General features: G+C 46.2%; 1 protein-coding gene across 2 annotated transcripts; it reads left to right on the forward strand.

The window, feature by feature from the left end:
- The first annotated feature begins 2,377 nt into the window (after window positions 1-2,377).
- On the forward strand, window positions 2,378-26,324 carry LOC112061115 (membrane-spanning 4-domains subfamily A member 15-like). Of its 2 annotated transcripts, XM_024113762.3 has the most exons (9): window positions 2,382-2,528; window positions 2,681-2,730; window positions 3,336-3,424; window positions 6,080-6,362; window positions 7,645-7,761; window positions 10,742-10,798; window positions 19,859-19,987; window positions 20,909-21,022; window positions 24,280-26,324. In XM_024113762.3, the coding sequence occupies exons 4-9, from the start codon at window positions 6,093-6,095 to the stop codon at window positions 24,406-24,408; spliced, it is 816 nt and encodes a 271-aa protein (XP_023969530.1). In that variant the 5' UTR covers window positions 2,382-2,528; window positions 2,681-2,730; window positions 3,336-3,424; window positions 6,080-6,092; the 3' UTR covers window positions 24,409-26,324. The 2 variants fall into 2 exon arrangements, with proteins under 2 accessions (XP_042702265.1, XP_023969530.1); XM_042846331.2 differs by lacking the exon at window positions 20,909-21,022 and having other exon boundaries at window positions 2,378-2,528.

A 26,324-nucleotide genomic window follows, 5' to 3' on the forward strand; every position in this document is an offset into this window, starting at 1 on the left:
TTGCAAAGGGACACATTTCTGTTTAGCCAAAGTGAGCAGAGATGCCTCGTACTTGTGTGAACAGTGCAGATAACTTCTGCTATGTTTGTGGTGAAGTGACTTTTGCATCACAAAAGCGCAGTATAAGCACTATGGTTAAGAAAGCCTATCACCTTTATTTTGGCTGCAAAACTGGAGATCAGGACAAGAGGTGGGCCCCACACATATGCTGCAACACTTGTGCAACAAATCTTTGCCAGTGGTTGAACAGGAAAAGGAAATCTATGCGTTTTGCAGTGCCAATGATTTGGAGAGAGCCACCAGATCATACCAGCAATTGTTACTTCTGCATGGTGCCTCCAGTTGGGAAAGGTGTGTCAAAGAAGAAAAAGTGGACTGTGCATTATCCAAACATTCCATCAGCTATACGCCCCGTACCCCCACGGAGAAGAACTGCCAGTTCCTGATGCACCAGAATCATTCTCACTTGAGTCAGACGAGGAAGAGGAAGAGGATGAAACTTCGGTCCTGAACCATCAATGTCACAGGACCCACATTTTCTCCCATCCTCCTCCTCTGAACCACACCTCATAACACAAGGTGAACTGAATGACCTTGTCAGGGATTTGAAACTACCCAAGAGTAAGGCAGAGCTGTTGGGCTCCAGACTACAGCAGTGGACTCTCCTGGCAGGTGTTGTTAGGGTTTCCATGTTCATTGATTCATCGAAGACGAGTCTTAAAGCTGTTTTACTGCATAATGGCAATGTTTTGCCATCAATTCCAGTTGGTCATGCAGTCCATATGAAGGAAACCTATGACAACATGAAACAACTTTTGAGGTGCATAAACTATGACCAACATCAGTGGCAGCTTTGTGGCAATTTGAAGGTTGTTGCTCTCTTGCTTGGTCTGCAGACTGGATACACAAAGTACTGCTGTTTTCTCTGCGAATGGGATAGTCATGCAAGAGATTCCCACTACACCAAGAAAGATTGGCCACTCCAACAGTCATTGGAGCCTGGGAGGAAAAGTGTTCAGCATCCACCACTTGTTGAATCAAGGAAGATTTTGTTACCACCCTTACACATCAAGCTGGCTCTGATGAAGAACTTTGTCAAGGCCATTGACAAAACACAAGCAGCTTTCAAGTACCTCTGTGGAAAATTTCCAAGGTTAAGTGAAGCTAAGATGAAGGAAGGTGTCTTTGTTGGTCCTTAGATTCATGAACTTCTTCGAGATGATGCATTTGACCATGCACTGCGTGGCAAGGAAAAGACGGCATGGAAAGCCTTCCAGTTAGTGGCAATAAATTTTCTCGGAAACAACAAGGCAGACAACTATAGGTTGTTGGTGGAAAACCTCCTCAAGGCATACAAAAGCCTTGGTTGCAACATGTCACTAAAGATACATTTTTTGCACTCTCATCTAGATTTTTTTCCACCGAACTGCGGAGCAGTGAGCGACGAGCACAGCGAGCGATTTCACCAGGACATTGCAACAATGGAGAAACGCTATCAGGGCAAATGGAGCCCATCAATGCTTGCAGACTATTGCTGGACAGTGACAAGAGATGCTCCATTTAATGAATACAAGAGACAAGCCAAGAAGCTCCGAGTAGACACTGAATAAGACTAAACTATGTACATAATAGTTTTTTGCCTTTTGTTTCATAATAAATTTTATTTATATAACCCTTTTGCTGATTTTTAAAGTGTTACATAAATAGGACAGGTGAAATATTATCATGTAAAGCAACCATAAACACATGAAAAGAGCTAGGTTTACAATTCATGATTAAAACTCTACTATCTACACAATATACATAGACATAAAATGTAAAAACTTAAATATCTTAGAAACAGAAGCCAATCATTTGTTTTAATTGTCATATTTGAATTCAGCACATCAAAATACATAATAAATAGCACATTTTATATCTGAAGCAGACGACTTCTCAAAAATCGTAGACCAGTGTATTTGGTTTCTGAGCCACTAGGGGTCATAGTTTTTCTGTACTCCCACGAGGGCTAGAAACTTACTATTCTTTAAAAAAATGAAAGCTAAGATTCTCTCACAATCACAGGACTTCAAGAACTGGGGCATTAAGAAAAGCACCAAATATTGCCTGACTTGCAATAAAAACATCAGACTTTGTAGTGATGAGAGTCTCTCTTCATTAATTCTAAGCCCTTAAATTCTTCTCTTCCTCATTATTCACTGGCTACCTTTGAGCTAAGCATTGGGGAAGGCTGTGTGGCATCTGTCACTGATCTGTTAGTTATCACAAGCAATGTTTATACCTATCTGGTTGTGATAGGCTGGGCCATTCTCTGAGGTCACACCCAGGCAGTCTGAGTCTCTTCTTTGCTTGAGATCTTTACTTCAGCCTTTCTGGGTTCTGTGTAAGTCTCCTGATTATGGGGATGTGCAGTGTCTGAGTTTTCTTATACAGCTCTGGTTTGTATAGGATGATCCAGCACAGCTGGACTCTGGGTCAGGGTTTACCTTCAACCCCTACCCCATGGAGATCAACTTGTCCTGCATCTGGTAAGTTCTTGTGGGAAGCAGAGGCTTGTCAGGTGTTTTCCTCTCAGCTGCTCTGTAGCAAGAGCCAGCTGGCATTTAAGACCACAGAGCCTCATAAGCTCTCTTAGGGGTAAATGCCGAATAAGAAGTTCCTAAATGTTTCCGATGCTTAGATGCTGTCAGAAGGAGAGAGAGAGAGAGCCTTGGAGATGAAAAGCACTAGGTAAGTCCCGAAAGCACTTATTAGAGCTGTTTGGAAAAAGGGCTTTTTTTCCCATAGAAAATTTCATTAAAACAAAAAGGTTATTCACATCGTAATTTTCAGTGGAAAATTCCTAGTTTTCTTCAAAAATCTGAAAATTTTTCAATTTACGGACATAAATGTTTTTTCAGGCTGTTCAGCTTTCCTATGAAACATCAACCAATCTGGGGGAAAGCTGGTGCTTCCTGATAACATTTTTGTTTAGTTAAAAACCAGATTTTCCTGATGAAAAGTTTTGATCAGAAAATGTCCAGCCAGCCCTCATTACTTTTGTGGCAATTCCCTCTAGGCAAAGAGGAAAAGGAAGGGTCTCATTTCATTCTGTAGTGCCCCAGTGTCCAGAGGGCAGTGTTGGTGGGCTCCCTATGGGGAGCCCCATGTGTTCTGAGCCCAAAAGGGATGGTGACTAGGGTGGGGAAAAGGCACACGAGGGACTCTGAGGGGGATGAAGAAAAAACATCCAAAGGGGAAGAGGACTTTGGAGTCCTGCAATAAAACAAGGCAAAGACAGAGGGAGGAGCTGAACTTAACAGGCAGGGAGGATTCAAAGTCTGATGCTGTTAAAGTCCCTTTTGCATGAGCCTGTGAAAATTTCCTGATGACCCTTGGAGTCGCCCACAGCTGGAAGGAGGACAGCGGCTGCAGCGAAAACAGAGTAAGTTCATCAGCGCAAACATTCTTTGGGTGACCGTTAAAATTGGGTGTTGGGGGCCATACTGGGGGAGGCTGTGGGGACACCCTGATGTTCTTACAGGACCCTTGTAGTTTCTGCCTCTAGAGTTGAGGGAAAATAAGGTCAGAATTTAAAGAGCAGTAGATCCCATTACCTGACACGCAGGGGAGAGAGGAGAGGAGGAGAAATTTGTGACTCAAAGCCATATGCTCCTGTGAGAGCAAGTGGCACCTTTCAGACCTCTAGAAAATGTTCATACAGAAGGATGGAGCAGTGATACAACTTGCTTGCATTCACCCAAAACTTTTCATGCATCAGCGCTAGCCAGTGGGTAGAAGGGGCAAGGTTCAGAGATCGGGATGGCCTTGACATGGTCTGTGACGTCTCCTGTCTAATAACAGTTGGATCTGAGGTGAGCACTTGGTGCTTCCAAAGAGTGGTGCCTCTGGTTATTTTAGGAATACAGGCACATGCGGTGTCACTCTGCCACCTTTCCACCCCCATAACATCCCCAAGCAAAGGAACAAAGTACTCTGGCCTGGACAGTGAAAGGGAAACAGAAATGGGACAAAGGGGGGTTGCACAGGTTGGAGAGAATAGAATCTCTGGGAAGGAAGAGACAGTCCTGACTATTCCCAAGGCCCTTTAGCCTTTCCTTCCTCCTTACTACCCACATAGGTTAGAACGGCATTTAAATTGAGAGTTTTCAGGGCCAGAAGGAATCATTATGGTCATCTAGTCTGATCTCCTCTGTAACAGAGGCCATAGAACTTCCCCCCAGGGATTTCTGCATCAAGCCCCTTAATTCCTGCTTGCACTAACTGAATGTATGTAGCTCCAGCATCCAGCCACTACATAGAATCATAGAATCATAGAATATCAAGGTTGGAAGGGACCTCAAGAGGTCATCTAGTCCAACCCCCTGCTCAAAGCAGGACCAATTCCCAACTAAATCATCCCAGCCAGGGCTTTGTCAAGCCGGGCCTTAAAAACCTCCAAGGAAGGAGACTCCACCACCTCCCTAGGTAACGCATTCCAGTGTTTCACCACCCTCCTAGTGAAATAGTTTTTCCTAATATCCAACCTGGACCTCCCCCACTGCAACTTGAGACCATTGCTCCTTGTTCTGTCATCTGCCACCACTGAGAACAGCCGAGCTCCATCCTCTTTGGAACCCCCCTTCAGGTAGTTGAAGGCTGCTATCAAATCCCCCCTCATTCTTCTCTTCTGGAGACTAAACAATCCCAGTTCCCTCAGCCTCTCCTCATAAGTCATGTGCTCCAGACCCCTAATCATTTTTGTTGACCTCCGTTGGACTCTTTCCAATTTTTCCACATCTTGTTATGGCTTTGTCTGCCAAATGAAAGAGCCCTCTATCCTTAGAAATCGTCTCCCCACTTATAGATCATGACCACAACCTGCTTTTCAGTGCTTGTTAACACTTCAAAAATATCTGGAGCCTCTTAACAAGCCAAGCCTAGCAGCAGCCAAGAGTGTTGTGAAGACTGGGCCCTTATGGGGTTAGTGCTGTACATTGCCATGTGGGAGGACCTGTAAATGTCTCACAAAATAGGAAATACACATATAACCCTCTGTAGCAATATTTCTTTTAGAGTGTTGGCAGATTATTAATAAGCCTTTGTGTTGTTAACTAGAGATGGTTGAAAATCTCATTTTTTTCCAGAGAAAAATTCAATTTTCAGTGGAACTCTGAATACCAAAATATTTTAATTTGGAAATGCTGACTCATAGGAGTTGTCATTCCTGTGCCTCATTGCCCCACTTTTTCTCTGTAGGCCAGGAATCCTGGTCAGACATCTCCTATGGTGCACCATGGTCCTTCCTCTTGGAAATGGATGCAGTGCATCATGGGAGTCCATGGCACATGATGGGAGATGTAGTCCAGCCAAGGAACTCAGCCTCCAGAGGAGAATGGGGATATGTGGCAACTGAACTACAAATCCAATGAAGCACCACAGCAGCATAGCTGAATTGTAATATTTCTAGTTTAGAGCTTTCTGTTTTTTTATGAAAACTTGAAGTTCTGTGAAAAGGAGACCCTTTCCACACCCACAAATATCCACTTAATGGAAAACCCAATTTTCCAGTGAAAAACAGTTTTGATGGAAAATTTTTGGCCAGCTCTTTTGTAAATGTTTTTGGGTCTGATCCCATGCCTTTGGCGTTAATGGGAATGTTTCCTTCACTTCAATGAGAGCAACAGCAGAGCCTTTGTGCCTCTATCGACCCTAGGATAATCAGTTACACAGCTCTGGAAAATTCCATCCGGAAAACTGAAAGATCCAGAAAGTTAAAAGTATCTGGAAAACGAGGGGTGGAATGGGAAGACTTGAGCTCCTTGGTTGAGATTTTAAAAGCCAACAAGATGGTTGTTATGAAATTAATGGGAGTTGTGTGGCTGAATCCTTCAGTCAGCTTTTGAAATCTCAACCCTTATCTTTGGGTGTTGCTAGTGCTCTAATTATAGCTCCATGCGAAGGACAAAATCATGACAGGGACTCAAAAGGGGTTGAGCAATAGGTAACTCAGATTCCTACTCCGCATGGTCTAGTGACTAATTCTAGGACCAGTGTTATTACCTATGGCTTAATCTGGGCCAATCACTCTTTTCTGCAGCATCTTCATCATCATGGCAGCACCAGGAAACACGGCCAATGGGGTGCTTCTGTTCATGCCCCCAAACAGTGCTGGCATCATCCACCAAGACCAAGGAGTCTCCGGTGCCATTTCCCAGAATCCTGAGATGATGCAATGTGGGCCTCAGCAGTTCACAGTCATGAACCCTGGGAACCAACCTCTTGGGTCAATGTACCCCGGGAGTCCCGCTGAACAGGTTGCGCAGCTAAGGAAAGTAGGGATGATGGAGATATTCCTCAAAGCACAGCCCAAGACCCTGGGGGTAAGTGTGATCTTTGCTCTCAGTCCATGAGAATTTCAATATCGAAGGGCCTGAACAGGTAGGTGAACTCCAGATTCCACCCTTTTCTTTTTTACTTTAATGATCAGCTTTATGGGAAGGATGCCAAGAAACTGGTACCATCAGGCCTCCTCTTGAAACTTCATTGCTTTGTAAGGGGCAGTGGATGGAAATACACCCAGAATTCCAGGGGCAGTGAATCCTCCTAGCTACTCAAACAGGGAGAAATGAAGAATAATCAAGCAAAGGAGAAACGGGGAAAAGGATTATAAACCAGCTGTTTCTTGAACTAATGGAATGAAACAGCGCCATCTTGGGGAGGATGGGATGGCTATTCAACTGGTGTAAATCGATGCAGCTCCATTGTGCTAATTCACTCTGGCCAAGGATCTGGTCTGAGAAGAAGCAGTTCAAACCTACGGTCCCACTCCTAGTTACTGCAGTGGAGACCTGGTTCCATTCCCCTTGCACTGCTAGTGAAATCAACCAACCAGCAACTTCTATCCATCAGTCTACATGGATAAGCCCATGATTGGTTATTTACAATTATATAGATAAATAAGCAAATGAGTTAACAGATTTGAAGTCCAGAAGGGACCACTGACCTCCTGTATATCACAGGCCAGAGAACCTTCCTGCTGAGGGGACCATTGCGGGGGGCAGGGAGGTTGACATTTTTTCAATGGGAAATGTAATTCCCACAAAAATCAAAGATTTCCATTGGAAAAATCAAAACAAAATATTTTGGTTTTGGGTTGGATCTTCCCAAATCAAACTACCTCAATTTATCAAATTGAATTGAAATGTTTCCTCTCAGGTCAATTTGACATTAAACGGCATCCACGTGAGTGGCTACAATACCTCAAGAAAGTGGAGGTGATTCTTCCCAATAGGACTAGCTCGCTATTCCAAACTGCACCTTCCCAACTGCACTGCAGTCTTCTCATTTTACTGAACCACCATGGTATGCCATGAGAGGCCATAACTGCGCATGGGAGATGTAGTCCATGTAGGAAGTCTAGCCGATAGAAGAGATTGGTACGCCAACTACAACTCCTATAAGGCAACGGTTTGACAAACTGGAATGAAATGTTTCCAAACTGAAAATTTTCAATTTCAGATTAAAACAACAGTCTAAAGATCAGAATTTCCCACAGGATGGAAATTCCAATTTCTAATGAGCTCTGGTCAGGACAGGGTGTTCTGCTCATCCCCAAGATGGGAGGGAATTGGTTTCTCTTACTGCCCCATTCTCTTCCCACAGGCCATCCAGATCTTGATTGGGCTGATACACATCGGCTTTGGAGGTGTCTCTACAATTTTCATTAAATACATTTACGTCTCTGGCATCGTGGGGTACCCGTTCTGGGGAGGAATTTTTGTGAGTAGAATAATTGAAAGCGTTTATGAAATGATGGCATGGCCACATGGATAAATAATAATTGTCTATTATTAAAGCTGTAAATGGACACAAATCAGACATCGCTATGTAAAAGAATAAATGGGCTCAAATCAGACATCAGGAATGGTAACATACAAAAGCCAGTAGGAGAACATTTCAATCTCCCTGGACATTCTATAACAGATTTAAAAGTAGCCATACTTCAACAAAAAAACTTCAAAAATAGACTTCAAAGAGAAACTTCAGAGCTACAATTCATTTGCAAATTTAACACCATTAATTTGGGCTTGAATAGGGACTGGGACTGGCTGGCTCACTACAAAAGCAATTTTCCCTCTCTTGGTATTGACACCTCCTCATCAATTATTGGGAGTAGACCACATCCACCCTGATTGAATTGGCCCTGTCAGCACTGGTTCTCAACTTGTAAGGTAACTCCCTTCTCTTCATGTGTCAGTATATTTATGCCTGCATCTGTAATTTTCACTCCACGCATCTGAAGAAGTGGGTTTTTTACCCACGAAAGCTTATGTCTAAATAAATCTGTTAGTCTTTAAGGTGCCACCAGACTCCTCATTGTTTTTGTGGATACAGACTAACATGGCTACCCCTCTGATACTTAATAAGTAACAGACACTTAGTAACCCCCTTCTAAAAGCAACCAACAAAAGGAAAGAGGCAGTGTGTGCTCAGCTCAGGAACCTGCAGCAGATGTCACTCCCACGTAGGGTGACCAGACGTCCCAATTTTATCGGGACTGTCCCGATATTTCCTTGTTTGTCCCGCGTCCCGACCGACGTGCGGTCGGGACACTGGACAAACAAGGAAATGCGCCGGAGCCTGGAGCCCGGAAGTGCTCGCACCCACCCACCCTGCGGGACCCGAGCGGGACGGGGGGGCTGGGGCCTGCTGCCCCCACTCCGGGGCCGCCGCGCAATAGCACCAGCTGGGCAGCAGCCCAGACGCGACTGGCCAGGGGCTGGGCTGGGCGCAGCGTGCGCGCTACTGGGTCCCCGCAGCAGGCCCCGGCTCGGGGGGTTCGGGGGCGCCAGAGCCGCAGCCGCCAAGCGCCATGGCCGCTTCCTTCCCCTGCGGCAGTGGGAGCTGCAGCAGCGGCTGCTCCCGAGTCCCGCTGCCTGGGGGTGAGAACAGCCACCGCCTGGCACCGCGGGCCGCCCCCCTCCTCTCCCTACCACCCAACTGAGTCCTGCCTGCTCGGGACCAGGCCGGACTCTTACTCACCCCGGCCCCGCGCTTCCCCTGAGTCTCACTTCCCCTGAGTCTCCCGGGCCTCCCTCCAGCGCTTGCGGAGGAAGGTGGTTTTTTTTTTTTTTTTGCCCCCCCCCCCCCCCGCGTCACCCTCCCCCCTCCACCCCGCCCCCCTCCCCCCCCCCCGCGTCCCGATATTTGACTTGGGTGATCTGGTCACCCTACTCCCACGTGGATATGGTAGAACATTAGTCCATCTAAACGCACGCCTCTTAGTCTGCTGTCACATTTGCTGCTGTCACTTGGTAGATCATTGGCCCATCTAATGTGCTGACCCATTTCCTGCCATTGCTAGGTGGATCATGCAGTGCCCCGGACTAGGCTTCAAAAAACCTTCCCCGTGTGCCACCTTAGTCCCCCAATAAAACCCACCCACATGCGCTTGAAAGACAGGTGCCTTTCACCAGCTACCAGCCCTGAGTGCCACTCTCACAATCCCTGCTACCCCACATTTCTACATGTTGGGTGTCCTGGCTTCTCATTTTGAAAATCTGCCCATCCTATTCACCAAAACTGTCTTGTTGGGCTGGTGTTAAGGGCCAAGCTGCTGTGAAGTCCCTGCCTTAGCCCCTCTGCTGGGCCTATGTTGGAACTCAAACATCTGTGAAGTCATTGGCTCAGCACTTCTGCCTACTGGGCTGATGTCAAGGCACAGGCCTTTGTGAGGTCATTGTCTGAGCACTTCTAGCTTACTAGGCTGAGGTCAAAGCTCAGGTCTCTCTCCCTTTGCAATTCCCCTGGCTGAACTGGGCCTTGTTAGGGTTTTATCTACCCTGAATGGGGACATGGAGGGGAGGAAACTTGGCTGTTGAGCAAAAAGGGAAAATCTCCTGCCAGCTTCCAACCCAGGGACTATTCAACTCTTAGTGAAATTGGTAACTGCTCCGCCACAGAAAGCAGAGTATGGAGGTGACAGCAGAGGGCACTGAAGGTCTGGACTGAGGCATGTTAGCATAGCTGGGAGGCTGGAGAGTACAGGTAAGGCGACCATTTTTTCAAAAGGCAAAAGTAAGACACATGGAGAATCCCCACCCTCTCTGTGGCCCTGCCCCCTGGTCCTCCTCTTCCCCCGAAGCCCCGCCCCCCAGTCAGACTGGGAGCCAGAGCCTAGCCATGGTAAGAGTTGCCCAGGGAGCCCAGGCCACTGTGGGGAGCCCCGGGGGGCTGAGGCGGGGGGCTGGGGAACCTGAGAGCAGCCCCCCGCCTGTGTCCCCACTGCAGGTCAGGCTTCAGATGTAGACGTACTCTGATACCATGGTGATGGGAGTACTATACAATCTCCATAGGTAGAGACATAGGCAGGGGATGGCACAGCTGCATTGGTTGGAAGGTGGGGTGAGGAACCTGGTGACATCCTGAGCTCTTCTCAGGACCATCCAGTCACTGCTCTATTTATGGGGCAAAAAGCAAGCTCAGTTGTCAAAAAGAAGCAAGAAGGGGGAGAGAAGAGGAGGAGAATCTGGGGGGAAAGATTATGGCATGGGTGTCACCTTAACTGAGAGGATTGAAGGGAACCTGGTTAGCAGCATTATTAGATGGAAAGTGCTCTCTAGGCACTAAGTATAATTATTATGACTGCCCGTGCCGAGGGAAGTGTGTCATTCTTTGTCCTTGCTTCCTGCCTGTCTCGGAGGAGAGATCTTTCTTGTAAGTGTGAAGTGTGAATGATGGTTTTCTCTTTCCCGGGCAGTTCATCATTTCTGGATCCCTCTCGGTTGCAGCTGAGAATCGTGGCAACATCTGTCTGGTGAGTTTCTAGAGAACGTTCCCTCCCCTTTCCTAACCGGAGGGAGCGGGATTCTCAGAGTTTAGCTCTGCTTCGCCCAGGGCACTATCCAGGAAGAGTGGCTGATGGGAAAGAGCAGAGTGCTTGTTGATCGAGAACATGGAGAAGGAATGTTGGAGAGGGAGAAGGTGGGGGAGGTAATATCTTTTACTGCACCCGTTTCTGTTGGAACTTGTGTTGGAGAGGAAGACAGAAGGGACAGGGTAGAGGGTGGTGAAGCACTGGAATGGGTTACCTAGGAAGGTGGTGGCATCTCCTTCCTTAGGGGTTTTTGAGGCCCGGCTTGACAAAGCCCTGGCTGGGATGATTTAGTTGGGGATTGGTCCTGCTTTGAGCAGAGGGTTGGACTAGATGACCTCCTGAGATCCCTTCTAATCCTGATATTCTATGATTCTATGACAAATAGGGAGCTGGAGGAGAAATGGGGATACTTTAAACTGCTCCCTGCTGTCTGCCTCTGTATCTGTAGCAGCAGCTTGTGGCTCAACAACCACCTTCAATTTTTCTACTGACACATAAACCTCAATTAAGAGCCCAATAGAAAGGAGTCCAATAGAAAATAAAACTGCAAACAGCTGCTGAAAAGGCAGCCAGGCTACCAGATAACAAAAGAAAGATAGTGTCCAGGGAGGCTGAAAAAGGGAAGTTAGAAGGATTAAAGTAGCCAGAAATATATTCAAAATAGTGAAGAAAAGGGGACTTCCAGCTAGGCCCCTATTGAGCAAAGCACTAAGTATCTGTGAGACTTAAGGATGTACTTAAAATTAAGCATGTTTTTAAGTGCTTTCCTGAATTGAGACCTACAGGCAGATCAAATTTTGAAAATTTCATCCAGTTCTGCCTCTTACCTTTTACCTGCTATTTTCTTTTCTCTGCATAGTAGGAACTGTCTTTTCTAAGTAGAAAGACACACTGCATAATTCACCCTATGAACCATACTCTGGGAATATATTAGCTAGGTATTGGTAGGCTTCACAGGTGACTAAGGGCTGCAGTAGCCAACTGCTATGGTTTATTGCTGTGGTCATGAGAAGTGAACTTCCAAAGTGTCATACGTGTGGCTTGTATGAAGCCTGAAAATTCATACAGTTCTTTGAACGCCCAAAATTACATAAGCCCTGAAATCTCATTTTTAATTGAATGTATTGCTTATAAGAAGATCTAAGACAGAAAAATCAAGCTCATTATTTACCCTGGAACATACACAGCAAGTGTAAGTGACTGTTAAACCAGCCACAGGGCTTAGAACTTGGGAACCTTCAGCACTAGAAGGGAAAGTCTCTACTACTTGAGCTAACAGATGGGGAGCCTTAAATGGTTGTAGCAGCAGCCTTATAAACCTTCTATGGCTCAGCTACTAGAGGCAGACAAGAACTCCATCCTGTCCTAGCATGACTTGCATATGGACAGTGCAACATTAGTCCCAAACCACCTCACCAGCACGCCTCACCCCAGGCCTGCTGGGACCACTTCCAAGAGTGAGTGTATAGCTCAGCATTCCAGCCCAGTCAGGTCTTGGCCTGTCTTTTGCATGTAGTATCCTGTTCACCTGGTTACCTCTTCTACGGGTTTTGAAGCACAGGCCTGGGTTTTTCTGGAACCCCCTCCAGCTCAGCAAGATGTAACTTCCTTATTTCCTTCCTATATGAATTTATTTGGCGGTGCTCCCACCCACCTCACTCCTTTTAAGGGCAGCTTGGAAGGAAAATTCTAACTAACTACTTGCCAGATAGTTGGAGACTCCCAAGAAATAACACAATCATATACAATATATTCAAGACAGTAATTATATTAAACAGGAAGTAAATATAAAACGGTGAAACACATCTCTTGTGGTCACTGGTGCCCACGCTGATGATACCCATGAATTTCCCCACTCACATGACCTGATATAGCAAACGTTAAAATTAGTTGGTACACATACTTTGTAGGAGCCTTTGATAGCCTGTGACAACAATATCTTCTATAGCAGCAATTAGCAACTTGGCCCACGTGGTTCAATACAGCCCAAAGACTCACCAGTGGAATAAGATGGTAAGTCCCCCCACAAGTTTAATGGGTAGCAGGTAATAAAATCCCCAAACCCTTACCCGCTGGCTTGAGGACACAGTTCAGGGAGTTGGGGGTCTCCCAAACAATGTCCCTGACCACAACTCTGCGACGGATCCTCAGGTTCAGAGACGGCTCTGGACTTCTCAGTCACTGCCGAGGGGCTGATGTTCACTGCTGGCAGGGGTCTTCTTTGTGCAGGAGTCAGACTGCTTCTGGTACCAGGATTTCGCCTCCCCACCAAGGGGTGCAGGGCTCAAGGTGCAGATTATAATAACTCTACTAAATTCCAAACTTCAATCTCCCACCCTAGCACTCAAACACTCTCACAGCAGGCAGGCAGCCCTGAGCTAGCAGCCAGAGCTGTGGTGCCATGCGGTGGCTGATTTTACCTGGGGAGCTGAAGGTCTCACTGAGCCTGGCTGTCAGGGGTGGGGGGAGTTTTCCCAACAAAACTCCATAAACGGGGGGTCACCTTGAAGAAGGAAAGGGCCTAGCTGAGGGATTTCGCTTCCAGGTCCCCAGAGGCCAGTTCTCAGGGGCAACCCTGCATGCAGGAATGGACTCACCAGCTCCCCACACAGCCAGTCCTGTGACTGGCTCCAGACCCCTCCAAAAGGGCTTCCCCCCTCCCACTGTGCTCCTAGGGACAGGCATCACACTTCCTATTGGTCAGGCTAGCTCTTCTTCCCAGGCTATCACTTGTCAATCATTTGACTCTGCCCTCTCCCTCCTTTCTCTCAGACACTGCCCCTCCTCCGAGCAGGCTACTTGCCATCCACCCCCTGTCACTGTCTCCTCTCTCCATCTTGGTTGCCCGGCAGACCCTGAGTCTGCCCATGGTTCACCTCCCTCCCAGGGACAGTGCCTCTCCCTGAGCAACCAGCGCACAGAGCTCCAGGAACCTGGCTGACCTCCTTGGGGGTGACACACAGCCAACAATGTACTTACTTACTCCAACTGAGACTTCCAGCCCCCTTCCAGTCAGCCATGAGATATCAGACAGGAGTCGTGTGTTGTCACTGAGAGGTGCAGAGCCCCAACTCCAGTTCCCAGTGCCCCAAGAGGAATCAGGCTTTTTTGTCATGAATGTTCTAGTGTTTCCTGGGGGGTAGGAGGGTTGTCTTTATTGGCTGAAGAGGAAATGCCAGTAGAACAGCTTGGCTGTTCTCCATGGTTGCCATTCTCAGTCCTAGCCACCATAACATAAGACCATAAGAACGGTCATATTGGCCCATCTAGCCCAGTATCCTGTCTGCTGACAGTGGCCAGTGCGAGATCCTCACAGGAAATTAACAGAACAGGGCAATTATCGGGTAATGTATCCCCTGTTGTCCAGTCCCAACATCTGGCAGCCAGAGGCTTAGTGTAAGGGGGCTATTGGTCCCTTACTGAAATTGTGGGGGAATGGGGGGAAGGAGAAGGACTGGGGCTGGTTCTTATATTTTTCTATTAAATTTGTATTAATTTTTTTTTCAAAATATATATATAGAAAAAACAAACTCTATTTAAACTACTTATATTAACCATTTGCTACCTAACCTTAGCTATACTTGAAACATTTAATTATGTATATAATATGAATGGTTAAAATATGAGTCAATTATTTCTATTACACAATTTACAGACAAAAATTGTTTGTAAAAATCCAACTAGCTACAGCAAAAGTATTAAGTTATACTAAAGAATAGAAGCAAAGTTCAGAGGAGGGGAATAGAGATGGGGAGGGAAGGAAGAGGGTAGAGAGAAGGGGAAAGCAGGAGTGTGGGCATTCATTAAATAGGATCATTCAGATATTTCCAGGAAAGCATGCCATATCTCTGAGAATTTTTCTTGGGTATGTCAGGAAGAAGTTAAAATTCAGCCAGCGGAAAAGACAGAAACTGCTGAAAAACAAGGACATAGTTTCTGTTAATACATAATAACTTAGCTCAGCTTATTGGTAAAAAAAAAAAATGCTAACCCTCCCTTCACAACCCACCGGATATCTGTAAGCACTCATCCCTACCCCCCCACACACACCCCACCTCTTTCCCCCGCAAGGTAGTCATAGACTTTGATGCAATTAGGATGACCTCTATATGTACGTACTGTTCTTATTTTTATCTTTGTTCAGGGTTCTCTCGACTTGTAACAATGTCTGTCTCTGTGGGTACAAATAAATGCAAATAAATTAATAAAAAAATGTATATAACTGGCCACTATGGCACCATATTTTTGAAGCTGCTTGTCAGTCTTCCCAGTACCATGAATAAACCCCCCCTTCAGTATTGTCTGTGCTTGCCTGATTCTTGGGGAAAAGAATCTTTTTGCCTAACAGTTTTGGCGCAGCGAACAGGATGTGATCGGGAATCCTCGGAGAGTTTCTCACAGCCAGGGATAGAGGCGAGTACCTTTTTAGTTACCGCCTCTAGCGCACACCTTGGTTTGGGACTCCCCGAGGCATCCCTCCACACCCCTTTTTTTTAATACGAACCACATATAGGATGCAGAGGCAAGAGGACTGAACGGGACTGTGTTTGTGGTCTAGGTTGTTGGGGTGCAGGGACCACTGGGGGCAAAGGCTGCACTGCCAAGTACTGAGCACCAGGATGTGTGCTGCAGTAAACTGAGTACAAGGGTGTGCTCAGTCAGTCTCCCCTGAAGCACTGCTTAAGTGGGTTTCAGGAAGCTGAGATACAATGTCTTATGAACTGCCTGAGAATGCGTCAAGGATACCCTCCATGGGGGGGGACACCCACTGGCGTGCTCCAGGGTACACCAATGATACCCTCTACAGGAGGGGGACTCATTGACTGGCCCTGGGGAACATCAATGATGCCCTCTACGGGAGGGAGACTCATTGATTTTATAAAACGGAAACATAAAAAGGTTAAAAAAAAATAGCAAAAAATAAATGGAATAAAGGTATGAGTACAATGGATAGAGTGTTGTGGTGGTATGGTCAAACAAAAGAAAGATTAGGGAAAGGAATTGTAATAAACTATTGCAAATATAAAAAAAATTACAAAAGTTAAAAACACTCCAAAAAGCTCTTACATTAAAGCTAAATCAAAAAACAAATTTAAACCGCAAACTAAATGAACTTGAAGTAGAAAACAAGGCTCTAAAAGCAAAACTAAAAAAAACAACTCCTCTGCACGTCGTATTGTTGCTAGCATACAACAGAAGGGGAATTTTACTGACCCTGACTCAAGCCGCAATACTAATAAAAACCAAAATAAAATTAATTCGAAACACCTTAAAAAACAAATTCAAAATTGGAACCTGGCACACATGGGGGGAAATCAAGATAATTGGCCTCCCCCCACCCTTTTTTTTTAACCCAGAATTAAGTGCCAGTGCTTCCTTGGCCCCTTGCCAAGTGACCACTCAGTGGTCAGGGACTGGTGAAAACAAAGTGGTTCGTAATACTTATAAGTACACTCCTCTCAGCACAGAGGAAATGAGGGGCTTACTGAAAGATCTCTCTGATCTAAAGCCCAAAGACCCAAATTTAATATTTTGGAAAAGAATAAGCCAGATGGTTACCACCTATACGTTGCATTGCAGGGATCTTTATATCTTAACAAAAGCTAAATGCCCCAATCTATCATGGGCCAAGATCCCTACAAAAGGACACAAAAACAGCGTTTGGGCCTCTGTTAAATTTAAATCTGAAAATGATATGACCCGTGCCTGCACTGAGTTTAAGGAAGCCATCCAAGAAGCCTTGGGGAACGGAGCCGGTAATTGGGGACTGATCGTGGGCAGGGACAAGGCAAGGACGAGCCTGCAGCTCAATGTTGTAAGAAAAAATGGGAGATGTATTCCAGCAATGCAGGCATTGCAGACCCAAAAAAACGAATCAGGCATTTTTAAAAATGTTAAAGGAAGGTTTTAACTCCCATCTGCAAACAGCCCTTAATTTGGGAGTGAACCCAGGCTCTAATTATGAATCCATCTGTATGTGGCCCTCTGAATGCGAAGCCAGACAGGCCAAAAAAATAAAGAGCAAGTCTACTCGCGTTGCCGTAGTAACAGCAAAAAATAATGTGATCTGTTATAATTGTGAATATCTCGGGCATACCCAAAAAACTGCAGGCGCAAGGCCCAAAAGCCTAGTCAGGGACAGAATCACGGCCAGTTGAATCCCTGCAGTACCTCACTGCCCTTTCAATCTGGCCCTAGTCCCGTCCCCACCCCCCACCTCACAGTGTTTGTATGTGGGGAAATTGGAATTTTTTTTTAAGAATTAGGCAAGCACAGACAATACTGAAGGCGGGTACTGGTCTTTTAGCAATTACTAGTGCTCTGCTTAGACAAACATTTTCAGATTTATTCAGCTTCCAATTAACATCCATTAGGTTTAAAATTACATTTTTAGCTTGTAACACAATTTTATCTGACAGGAAAAAAGTAACTCTGCAATTAAGTTCTTCCAAAAACATACGAGTGTAGAAGCATTCCCAGAACATATAGGTGGGCTGGTTCTTATGGGGGACTTCAATCACCCTGACATCTGCTGGAAGAGCAATACATCAGTTCACAGACAATCCGGGAAGATTTTGGAGAGTGTTGGGGACAACTTCCTGGTGCAACTACTGGAGGAACCAACCAGGGGCCGTTCTCATCTTGACCTGCTGCTTACAAACAGGGAAGAATTGGTAGGAGAAGTAGAAGTGGGTGGCAACCTGGGCAGCAGTGGCCATGAGATGGTTGAGTTCAGGAGCCTCACAAAAGGAAGAAAGGAGAGTAGCAAAATATGGACCCTGGACATCAGAAAAAGAGACTTTGACTCCCTTAGGGAACTGATGGGCAGGATCCCCTGGGAGGCTAATATGAGGGGGCAAGGAGTCCAGGAAAGCTGGCTGTATTTTAAAGAAGCCTTATTGGGGGCGCAGGCACAAACCATCCCGATCTGCAGAAAGAATGGCAAATATGGCAGGCGACCTGCTTGGCTTAACAGTGAAATCTTCAGTGAGCTTAAATACAAAAATGAAGCTCACAAGAAGTGGAAACTTGGACAGATGACTAGGGAGGAGTATAAAAATATTGCTCAAGCATGCAGGGGTGTAATCAGGAAGGCCAAAACACAACTGGAGTTGCAGCTAGCGAGGGAAGTGAAGGGTAACAAGAAGGGTTCCTACAGGTATGTTAGCAACAAGAAAAAGGTCAGGGAAAGTGTGGGACCCTTAATGAATGGAGGAGGCAACCTAGTGACAGATGATGTGGAAAAAGCTGAAGTACTCAATGCTTTTTTTGCCTTGGTCTTCACAGACAAGGTCAGTTCCCACACTTCTGTCTTGGGCAACACAGTACGGGGAGGAGGTGAGCAGCCCTCAGTGGTGAAAGAACAGATTAAGGACTAGTTAGAAAAGCTGGACATGCACAAGTCCATGGGTCCAGATCTAATGCATCCAAGAGTGCTGAGGAAATTGGCTGATGTGATTGCAGAGCCTTTGGCCATTATCTTTGAAAACTCATGGTGATGGGGGGAGGTCCCGGACGACTGGAAAAAGGAAAATATAGTGCCCATTTTTAAAAAAGGGAAGAAGGAGAACCCAGGGAACTACAGATCGGTCAGCCTCACCTCAGTCCCTGGAAAAATTATGGAGCGGGTCCTCAAGGAAACCATTTTGAAGCACTTGGAGGAGAGGAAGGTGATCAGGAACAGTCAACATGGATTCACCAAGGACAAGTCATGCCTGACCAATCTGATTACCTTCTATGATAAGATGACTGGCTCTGTGGATATGGAGAAAGCAGTGGACATGATATACCTTGACTTTAGCAAAGCTTTTGATACGGCCTCCCACTGTATTCTTGCCAGCAAGTTAAAAAAGTATGGATTGGATGAATGAACTATAAGGTGGATAGAAAGCTGGCTAGATCGTCAGGCTCAACGGGTAGTGATCAATGGCTCGATGTCTAGTTGGAAGCCGGTATCAAGCGGAGTGCCCCAGGGGTCAGTCCTGGGGCTGGTTTTGTTCAATGTCTTTATTAATGATCTGGATGATGGGATTAATTGCACCCTCAGCAAGTTCGCAGATGACACTAAGCTTGGGGGAGAGGTAGATACGCTGGAGGGTAGGGATAGGGTCCAGAGTGACCTAAACAAATTGGAGGATTGGGCCAAAAAAAAAAGCTGATGAGGTTCAACAAGGACAAGTGCAGAGTCCTGCACTTAGGATGGAAGAATCCCAAGCACCACTACAGGCTGGGGACCGACTAGCTAAGCAGCAGTTCTGCAAAAAAGGACCTGGGGATTACAGTGGATGAGAAGCTGGATATGAGTCAGCAGTGTGCCCTTGTTGCCAAGAAGGCTAATGAAATATTGGGCTGCATCAGTGGGAGCATTGCCAGCAGATCGAGGGAAGTGATTATTCCCCTCTATTCGGCACTGGTGAGGCCACATCTGGAGTATTGTGTCCAGTTTTGGGCCCCCCATTACAGAAAGGATGTGGACAAATTGGAGAAAGTCAAGTGGAAGGCAACGAAAATGATCAGCGGGCTGGGGCACATGACTTATGAGGAGAAGCTGAGGGAACTGGGCTTGTTTAGACTGCAGAAGAGAAGAGTGAGGGGGGATTTGATAGCAGTCTTCAACTGCCTGAAGTGGGGGTTCCAAAGAGAATGGAGCTCGGCTGTTCTCAGTGGTGGCAGATGACAGAACAAGGAGCAATGGTCTCAAGTTGCAGTGGGGAAGGTCTGGGTTGGATATTAGGAAACACTATTTCACTAGGAGAGTGGTGAAGCACTGGAATGGGTTACCTAGGAAGGTGGTGGAATCTCCATTCTTAGAGGCTTTTAAGGCCCGGCTTGACAAAGCCTTGGCTGGGATGATTTAGTTGGTGTTGGTCCTGCTTTGAGCAGGGGGTTGGACTATATGACCTCCTGAGGTCTCTTCTAACCCTAATCTTTTATGATTCTATGATAACCAAACCTGTTTTCTGCCTACACACAACCTGACCCTCTGCACATCTCTCTCAGGTGAGAAGCAGCCGGGGAGTGAACAGGACTAGCGCCCTCTTCTCAGCCATTGGGATCATTCTCTTTCTAACGGAGCTGATTTTTAATGCGTCACATTATGACCACAAGGATGAGGAATACCATTGGTTGGTAAGTGGCCAGATTCTGCCATAGAATTATAGAAGTATAAGGCTGGAAGGGACCTCAAGAGGTCATCCAGTCCATCACCCTGTGCTGAGGCTGTGTTAAGTCTACCTGGACCATCCCTAACAGGTGAGTTTTTAAAATACCAGGTACCTGGAATTGCCCTAAGTCCTTGACTCCACTGTAGAAACTGCCTATGTGTTCTGCTCCAGACCTTTGAACTGGAGGAAAATTGACCAAAATTTGCTCTTAATGTGCTTGGTTCTGCTCTTGATAAAGCCAGTGTCAAAACTCCTGTCAATGTCAAAAACCAGGCAAGGACCATGCTTTTGTTCTGTGTTTTCTGCAGCACCTAGCACAGTAGGGTCCTAGTCCATGACTGGGGTTTCCAGCCACTAACATACAAATTATTAATAATAATAACTCCTGTTGACTTCATCGGGAGCAGCATTGGACCCAAATACCTGTTTTACTTTGTTTAATCCTCACTACGTAGAGATGGTGAAACTGAGGCACAGGGAGATGAAGTGATATGCCCAATGTCACCCAGCAGGCCCAGCTTTTCTCAATCCTAGTTCAGTGCTCTATGCACTAGACAACACTGCCTCCATGCTACAGAATCCTGGCTGGCCTACCCAGGGAGCGTCTCAGGGGCACATATCCCTGTAGACCCAGGAGAAAACAGAATTCTATGGTCTCCTGACAGTTGTGTGACTCCATGCATCACAATTACCGGGTCTACTGAGTAGTTAGAAGGAGAAGGAGAATTCTGTGTGCCTGGAAGGAGGGAAGAACCAGGACCGGATTTCTGCATCCCCAGAAGTGGGAAAAGAGGGATTTTTTATGTACCTCACGGCAGCCCTGTGCAATGTTACACTGCTAGCAGTCAAAATTAATTAGCATCCCCTGTGGTTTTATGCTCCCCAGAATGCTGGGAAGGGGATCACAGTCATGCTGCTCTTGTTGTCCATCCTGGAGTTCTCCATCGCTGTCTCAACCTCGTACTTTGCATCCCAAGCCATCTGCTATACTCCCAACACCGTGAGTCTTTCAGCTCTCAAACGGGACGTGAATCAGAGCATGTGTTGAAAGGAGGGGGAGATGTACGCCTCTGCGAAGCGCCCTCCCTGATGGGAGGAGTGTCCCTGGGGAAGGGCCTGAATGTGTATGAGGAAGGCAGTGATGGGGGAAAGTGACAGGTCCTGATTTAGGGCTGGTTGACAAGTCTGTCAAACTGGGGGTTTTTTAATGGGAAATTGGGGTTTCAACTCCATGAGAATGTTATCAGAAAGTACCTGCATTCTCCAGAAAATGTTGCTATTTTTCCAAAACACCGAACACCTGAAAACCAATCTATTTAGATTCAAAGTGGTGCCGTGATACCTCATGGCAGTTGTAGTTCAGCTGCCATGTATTCACATTTTCCCTTATGGGCCATGTTCTCTAGATGGACTACACCTCCCATGATGCACCATGGGCAAGGGTGCTTGTGACACATCCCCTCATAGGAGATATAGTCCTGCCAGTGACCATGGCCCATAAAGGAAAGTATAAGGCACCCAAACTACAACTCCAATGAGGCACTATGGTTCCATGTTGAATCAAAATATTTTGGTGGTTGATAGATTTTTGTTGACATTTTTGGCAGAGGAAATAGCTCTGTTTTCTGGCCCTTTTTACCTTGATTCCTAACCGGGCTGCTGACACCATGATCCAAGTTACTGAATCTTTTTTTAATGGGAGGGGGAAGTAATCCCAGTTTTCACTGCCACCGCGTTAACCTTCATCGTCAGTGTTTTAATTTCTGTGGGGCTGCATTTCATCTTCCCAGGTGGGGGTGGGGGACCCAGGAAACTGTAACTGGGCCAGATCCTGAGCTGCAATCCCACCCTTTTGTGCCCCTGAAAGTCACTGGATCTCTCCAGCAGAGAATTCCCTTGGCATGGAATCCCCACCTGGCACAGCCAGCTCTTGTTCCCTTGGTGGAGGGGATGTATTGAGGGCAGAGAATCATAGAATATCAGGGTTAGAAGAGACCTCAGGAGGTCATATAGTCCAACCCCCTGCTCAAAGCAGGACCAATCCCCAACTAAATCATCCCAGCCAGGGCTTCGTCAAGCCGGGCCTTAAAAACCTCTAAGGATGGAAATTCCACTACCTCCCTAGGAACCTATTCCAGTGCTTCACCACCCTCCTAGTGAAATAGTGTTTCCTAATATCCAACCTAGACCTCCCGCACTGCAACTTGAGACCATTGCTCCTTGTTCTGTCATCTACCACCACTGAGAACAGCCGAGCTCCATCCTCTTTGGAACCCCCCTTCAGGGAGTTGAAGGCTGCTATCAAATCCCCCCTCACTCTTCTCTTCTGCAGACTAAACAAGCCCAGTTCCCTCAGCCTCTTCTCATAAGTCAGCAGCCTATGGCATGGCCAGAGTCCCTTGTGATCCAACAATACCTGACAGGTGGCAACTCCTTCGGGGTCATCACCAGCCTCAATGTTTTAGAGCAGCTGCTGGGGCTAGCACAGAACCAGCCATGGAATCATGATGCTGCAAACTCCCCTCCCCAAAAGCTACAGCTGTGGACATCCCTCAAGGGACAATGTTTCTAGCCAGACAGCAAAATAAATGAATCCAGGCAACAAAAACTCCTTGTCTGGGGTCAGCTCACTGCTGTGATGCTGGTGTAGAATCTGATCTTCCCAAAGACTGCCTCCCATTCAGCAGTTCTCAGGACCGTTCCTCTGAGCACCTTTGCATAGTGAAGGGGGGTAGCTGAGATGAGGTTGACCTCTTCTTGACCTGGGAGTAGGTCACACACTGATAGGCTAATGTTTTCTCAAACTGTGATGACAACTGTTAAGTTTTTATGAAAAAACCTGTTTTTGTCTAAATTTTCCATAGGCATTTTTTATTTATTTTTTTCAGCAGCAATTCAAATACAGTACCAAAATATTTTGAAAAAAACAAAAGATTTCAATTTGGAAATGTTGCCGTGGTGCCTAATGTGGTTTGTAGTTTGAATGCCTCATGTTGCCATTCTCCTTTGAACACCAGTCTCCTTGGTCTGACTCCAACTCCCATGATGCAACATCATCTGCCCTCTTGGTGAGGGGACATTGTTGCATCCTGGGAGACCCTGGCCATGGTGCATCACGGGAAATGTAGTCTAGCCTATGAGCTTGACTCATAGCGAAGAATGGGGACACTAGGCAACCAAAGGTTTCAGAGTAGCAGCCGTGTTAGTCTGTATCCGCAAAAAGAAGAACAGGAGTACTTGTGGCACCTTAGAGACTAACAAATTTATTAGAGCATAAGCTTCCGAAGAAGTGGGCTGTAGTCCACGAAAGCTTATGCTCTAATAAATTTGTTAGTCTCTAAGGTGCCAGAAGTACTCCTGTTCTTCTTTTTAGGCAACCAAACTACATTTCCCATGAGGCACTGCAGCAGCATCTCCAAATTGAAATCTTTTGGTTGGGGGCATTCTTTTTTTGATGAAAAATTGATTTTTTCCTGGGAAAGTGGATATTTTTTCATGAAACATTTTGTAGAGTTAGACAGAAAAGTTTGGGGATTCTGTGGTTTTTTTGTTGAAAAGCAGCTTTTTGACAGGAAATTTTCAAGCAGCCCTAGCAAGGAACACAAAGGGACGCTCTGTAGCATAGTGAGACCTACTGTGTTAACCCTTTAAGTGCCTCACAGCAAACCTGCTGCAGTCAGGACCCAAAGGAAGTATAGATTCTGTATCCTCCAGTTTTGCAAAAGACTATGGTCATGTTCTGTGACAGCTGGGACCCATGCACCTCCACAGGGAAAATCCTACAGATAGTGAATTGGGTGTTGATCGTGAAGTTAGTGATGATGGCACAGATTCATCCCTGGGGTAGTGCCAGGCAATACAGCAGACTTATAAAAACTAGAGGGAGAAGGAAGTGGTGAAAAATCATAGACTATTAGGATTGGAAGGGACCTCAGGAGATCATCTAATCCAACCCCCCTTTTCAAAGCAGGACCAATCCCCAGATAGTTTGTTTGTTTTTGTTTTTTTTTAAAACCCAGTTCCCTAAATCACCCCCTCAAGGATTGAACTCACAAGCCTAGGGTTAGGAGGCCAATGCTCAAACCACTGAGCTATCCCGCTCAAATACATTGATGGAAGGGTGAGGAAGGTGGTGGTAATGAAGAATGTGAGGAAGATGATGGAGCGAGAATGGAGGGGTGAGGAAGGTAATGGTTGTGGGGGTGAGAATGGAGACAATGATGGTACCAGCGAGGGCCGATCTCTTTTGTTTTGCAGGCCATGTTGTTCAGGCCATATGCTGCCAATGAAAACTTTGGGGTTCCCGCCGCACCAATGCCCCCTCCACCACCTTACACCAATGAGGCTTATGACCCCAAAGAAGAGACTGAGCAATGGGCCTCATAAGGAACTCCTACAAGAGATGGCTCCAGCAGCGGCTTCTCTGAGAAGTAAAATCTAACCCCGTCCTGCATCATAGATCTCATTCCATTTTCTGAGTGCAGTTCTAGTATCCAGCTCCATTGTTCATCTTACAGGGAACTCATTTCAGTCTGCTTCTCCCTGGCTCTGCACCATTTGTAGATCACACTACACAGAATGAAATAAGGTGATAACTCACCAGCACTATTCAGCCCCCCCAGGCTTTGGTCCTGAACATTTCCCTTGGTGACTTTGTCAATAAAGCTTCAAAATGGATCCTGAGTCAGTTTAAAGCACTTGTTCACAGATGTGTGTCTGTGTGTGCCTGTGGCATGCGTGTCTGCGTGTGCATGTGGTGTATTTGCATGTAGTATAAAGATGTGGCATGTGCGTACCCACATGTAACTCTTACCACACACACATGGTGGAACATGAGTCCCCTTTCACTAGTAGCATACATCGCAAAAACGACTATTGCAACTAGCACTAATTTGCTTGTGTTGGGCCCTGACTCCTTTCACACACTTTCTTCCTTTGGAATGTGACTGATGCACGAAAAGCTTGTCTTCACATACAGCGCTAGAGCTGCATCGTTGTAGCGTTTTAGTGAAGACGCTCCTAAGTCAACGGGAGAGCGTCTCCTGTCAGCAAGGTTAATCCACCTCCCCAAGAAGCAGTAGCTGTGTTGATGGGAGACGCTCTCCCATCGACACAGTGCTGTCTATCTGGGTGGATTAGGTTGATATAACTACATCACTCAGAAGTTGGTGGATTTTTCACACCCCTGAGTGATGTAGTTATACCGATATAAGTCTATAGTGTAGACCTGGCCTAAGGCCATTTAAGTTGACTTACGTGTTGTCGATGATCATAAGCCACTTTAATTACATTGGTTGTGCACGTCCACACAACGCTCCTTGTGTTGGTGGAGTGCGTCCATAGTCATTGCTCTTGCATCAACAGAGAGAGTGTTGTATCATGGGTAGCTATCCCACTATGCAATTCACCACCCTCTGCCACTGAGACCTCTGGGAACAGATCGCAGTGTATCATGGGGGCATGCTCACCATCCCATGATGTATTTCTTTCCTCCCATCATTCCATGGGCTTCTGATTTCATTTTGCACCATTTTTCACCAACCCTTGTAAACTACCGTATGTGCCTGCCATCTCTGCCTGAAAGCAAGGAAGTCTGGTGATGATCGTTATGAACACAATGTGGCTGGTCCTGCAGTATTTCATGAGCTGTAAAACAGAAAGTGAATCAGAAACATTACTGGGGTCTATATAGGGATCAGTACTGGGACCAGTCCAGGGATCAGTGCTTTGGCCTGTATTGGGTCCAGTACTGGGATCTATTCTGGGATCAGTGCTGGGACCAATACTGGGAAAAGTACTGGGAGTAGTACTGGAGTCTGTACTGGGACCAGTCATAGGACCAGTACTGGTGTCTGAACTGGGACCAGTACTGGGTTCTGTACTGAGACAAGTCATGGGACCAGTACTGTGGTGTGTATTGAGACCTTCACTGTTGTCTGTACTGGTCCCAGTAATGGGACAAGCAAGTCATTAACCTGTATTAGACCAAAGTATTACAGTCCTCTGGAGACTAAGCTATTGTGTCAGAGGCAAAGAACAGGCGGGACCGAGATCTCCCAATCTCTGAGGCCCCTGCAGTGGCAGGGCATTGATTCAATGAGATACTTAAGGCACAGACTAGAAATTTTCCAGTGGAACTTTTATCCATCAGTTGAATGCCAATTCATCGAAAGCAAAACATGGCAATCTTGATGACATTTCATTTAGAAAGTCACCATGTTTCGATCTTCTGTTTCACCAGGACATTTCATTTCAATGCTTGTATTTTATGTTATCTAATAAAATGTTTAAAAAGTCAAAAA

The sequence above is a fragment of the Chrysemys picta genome, chromosome 4, assembly GCF_011386835.1.
Source record: "Chrysemys picta bellii isolate R12L10 chromosome 4, ASM1138683v2, whole genome shotgun sequence".
Lineage (NCBI taxonomy): Eukaryota > Metazoa > Chordata > Testudines > Emydidae > Chrysemys > Chrysemys picta.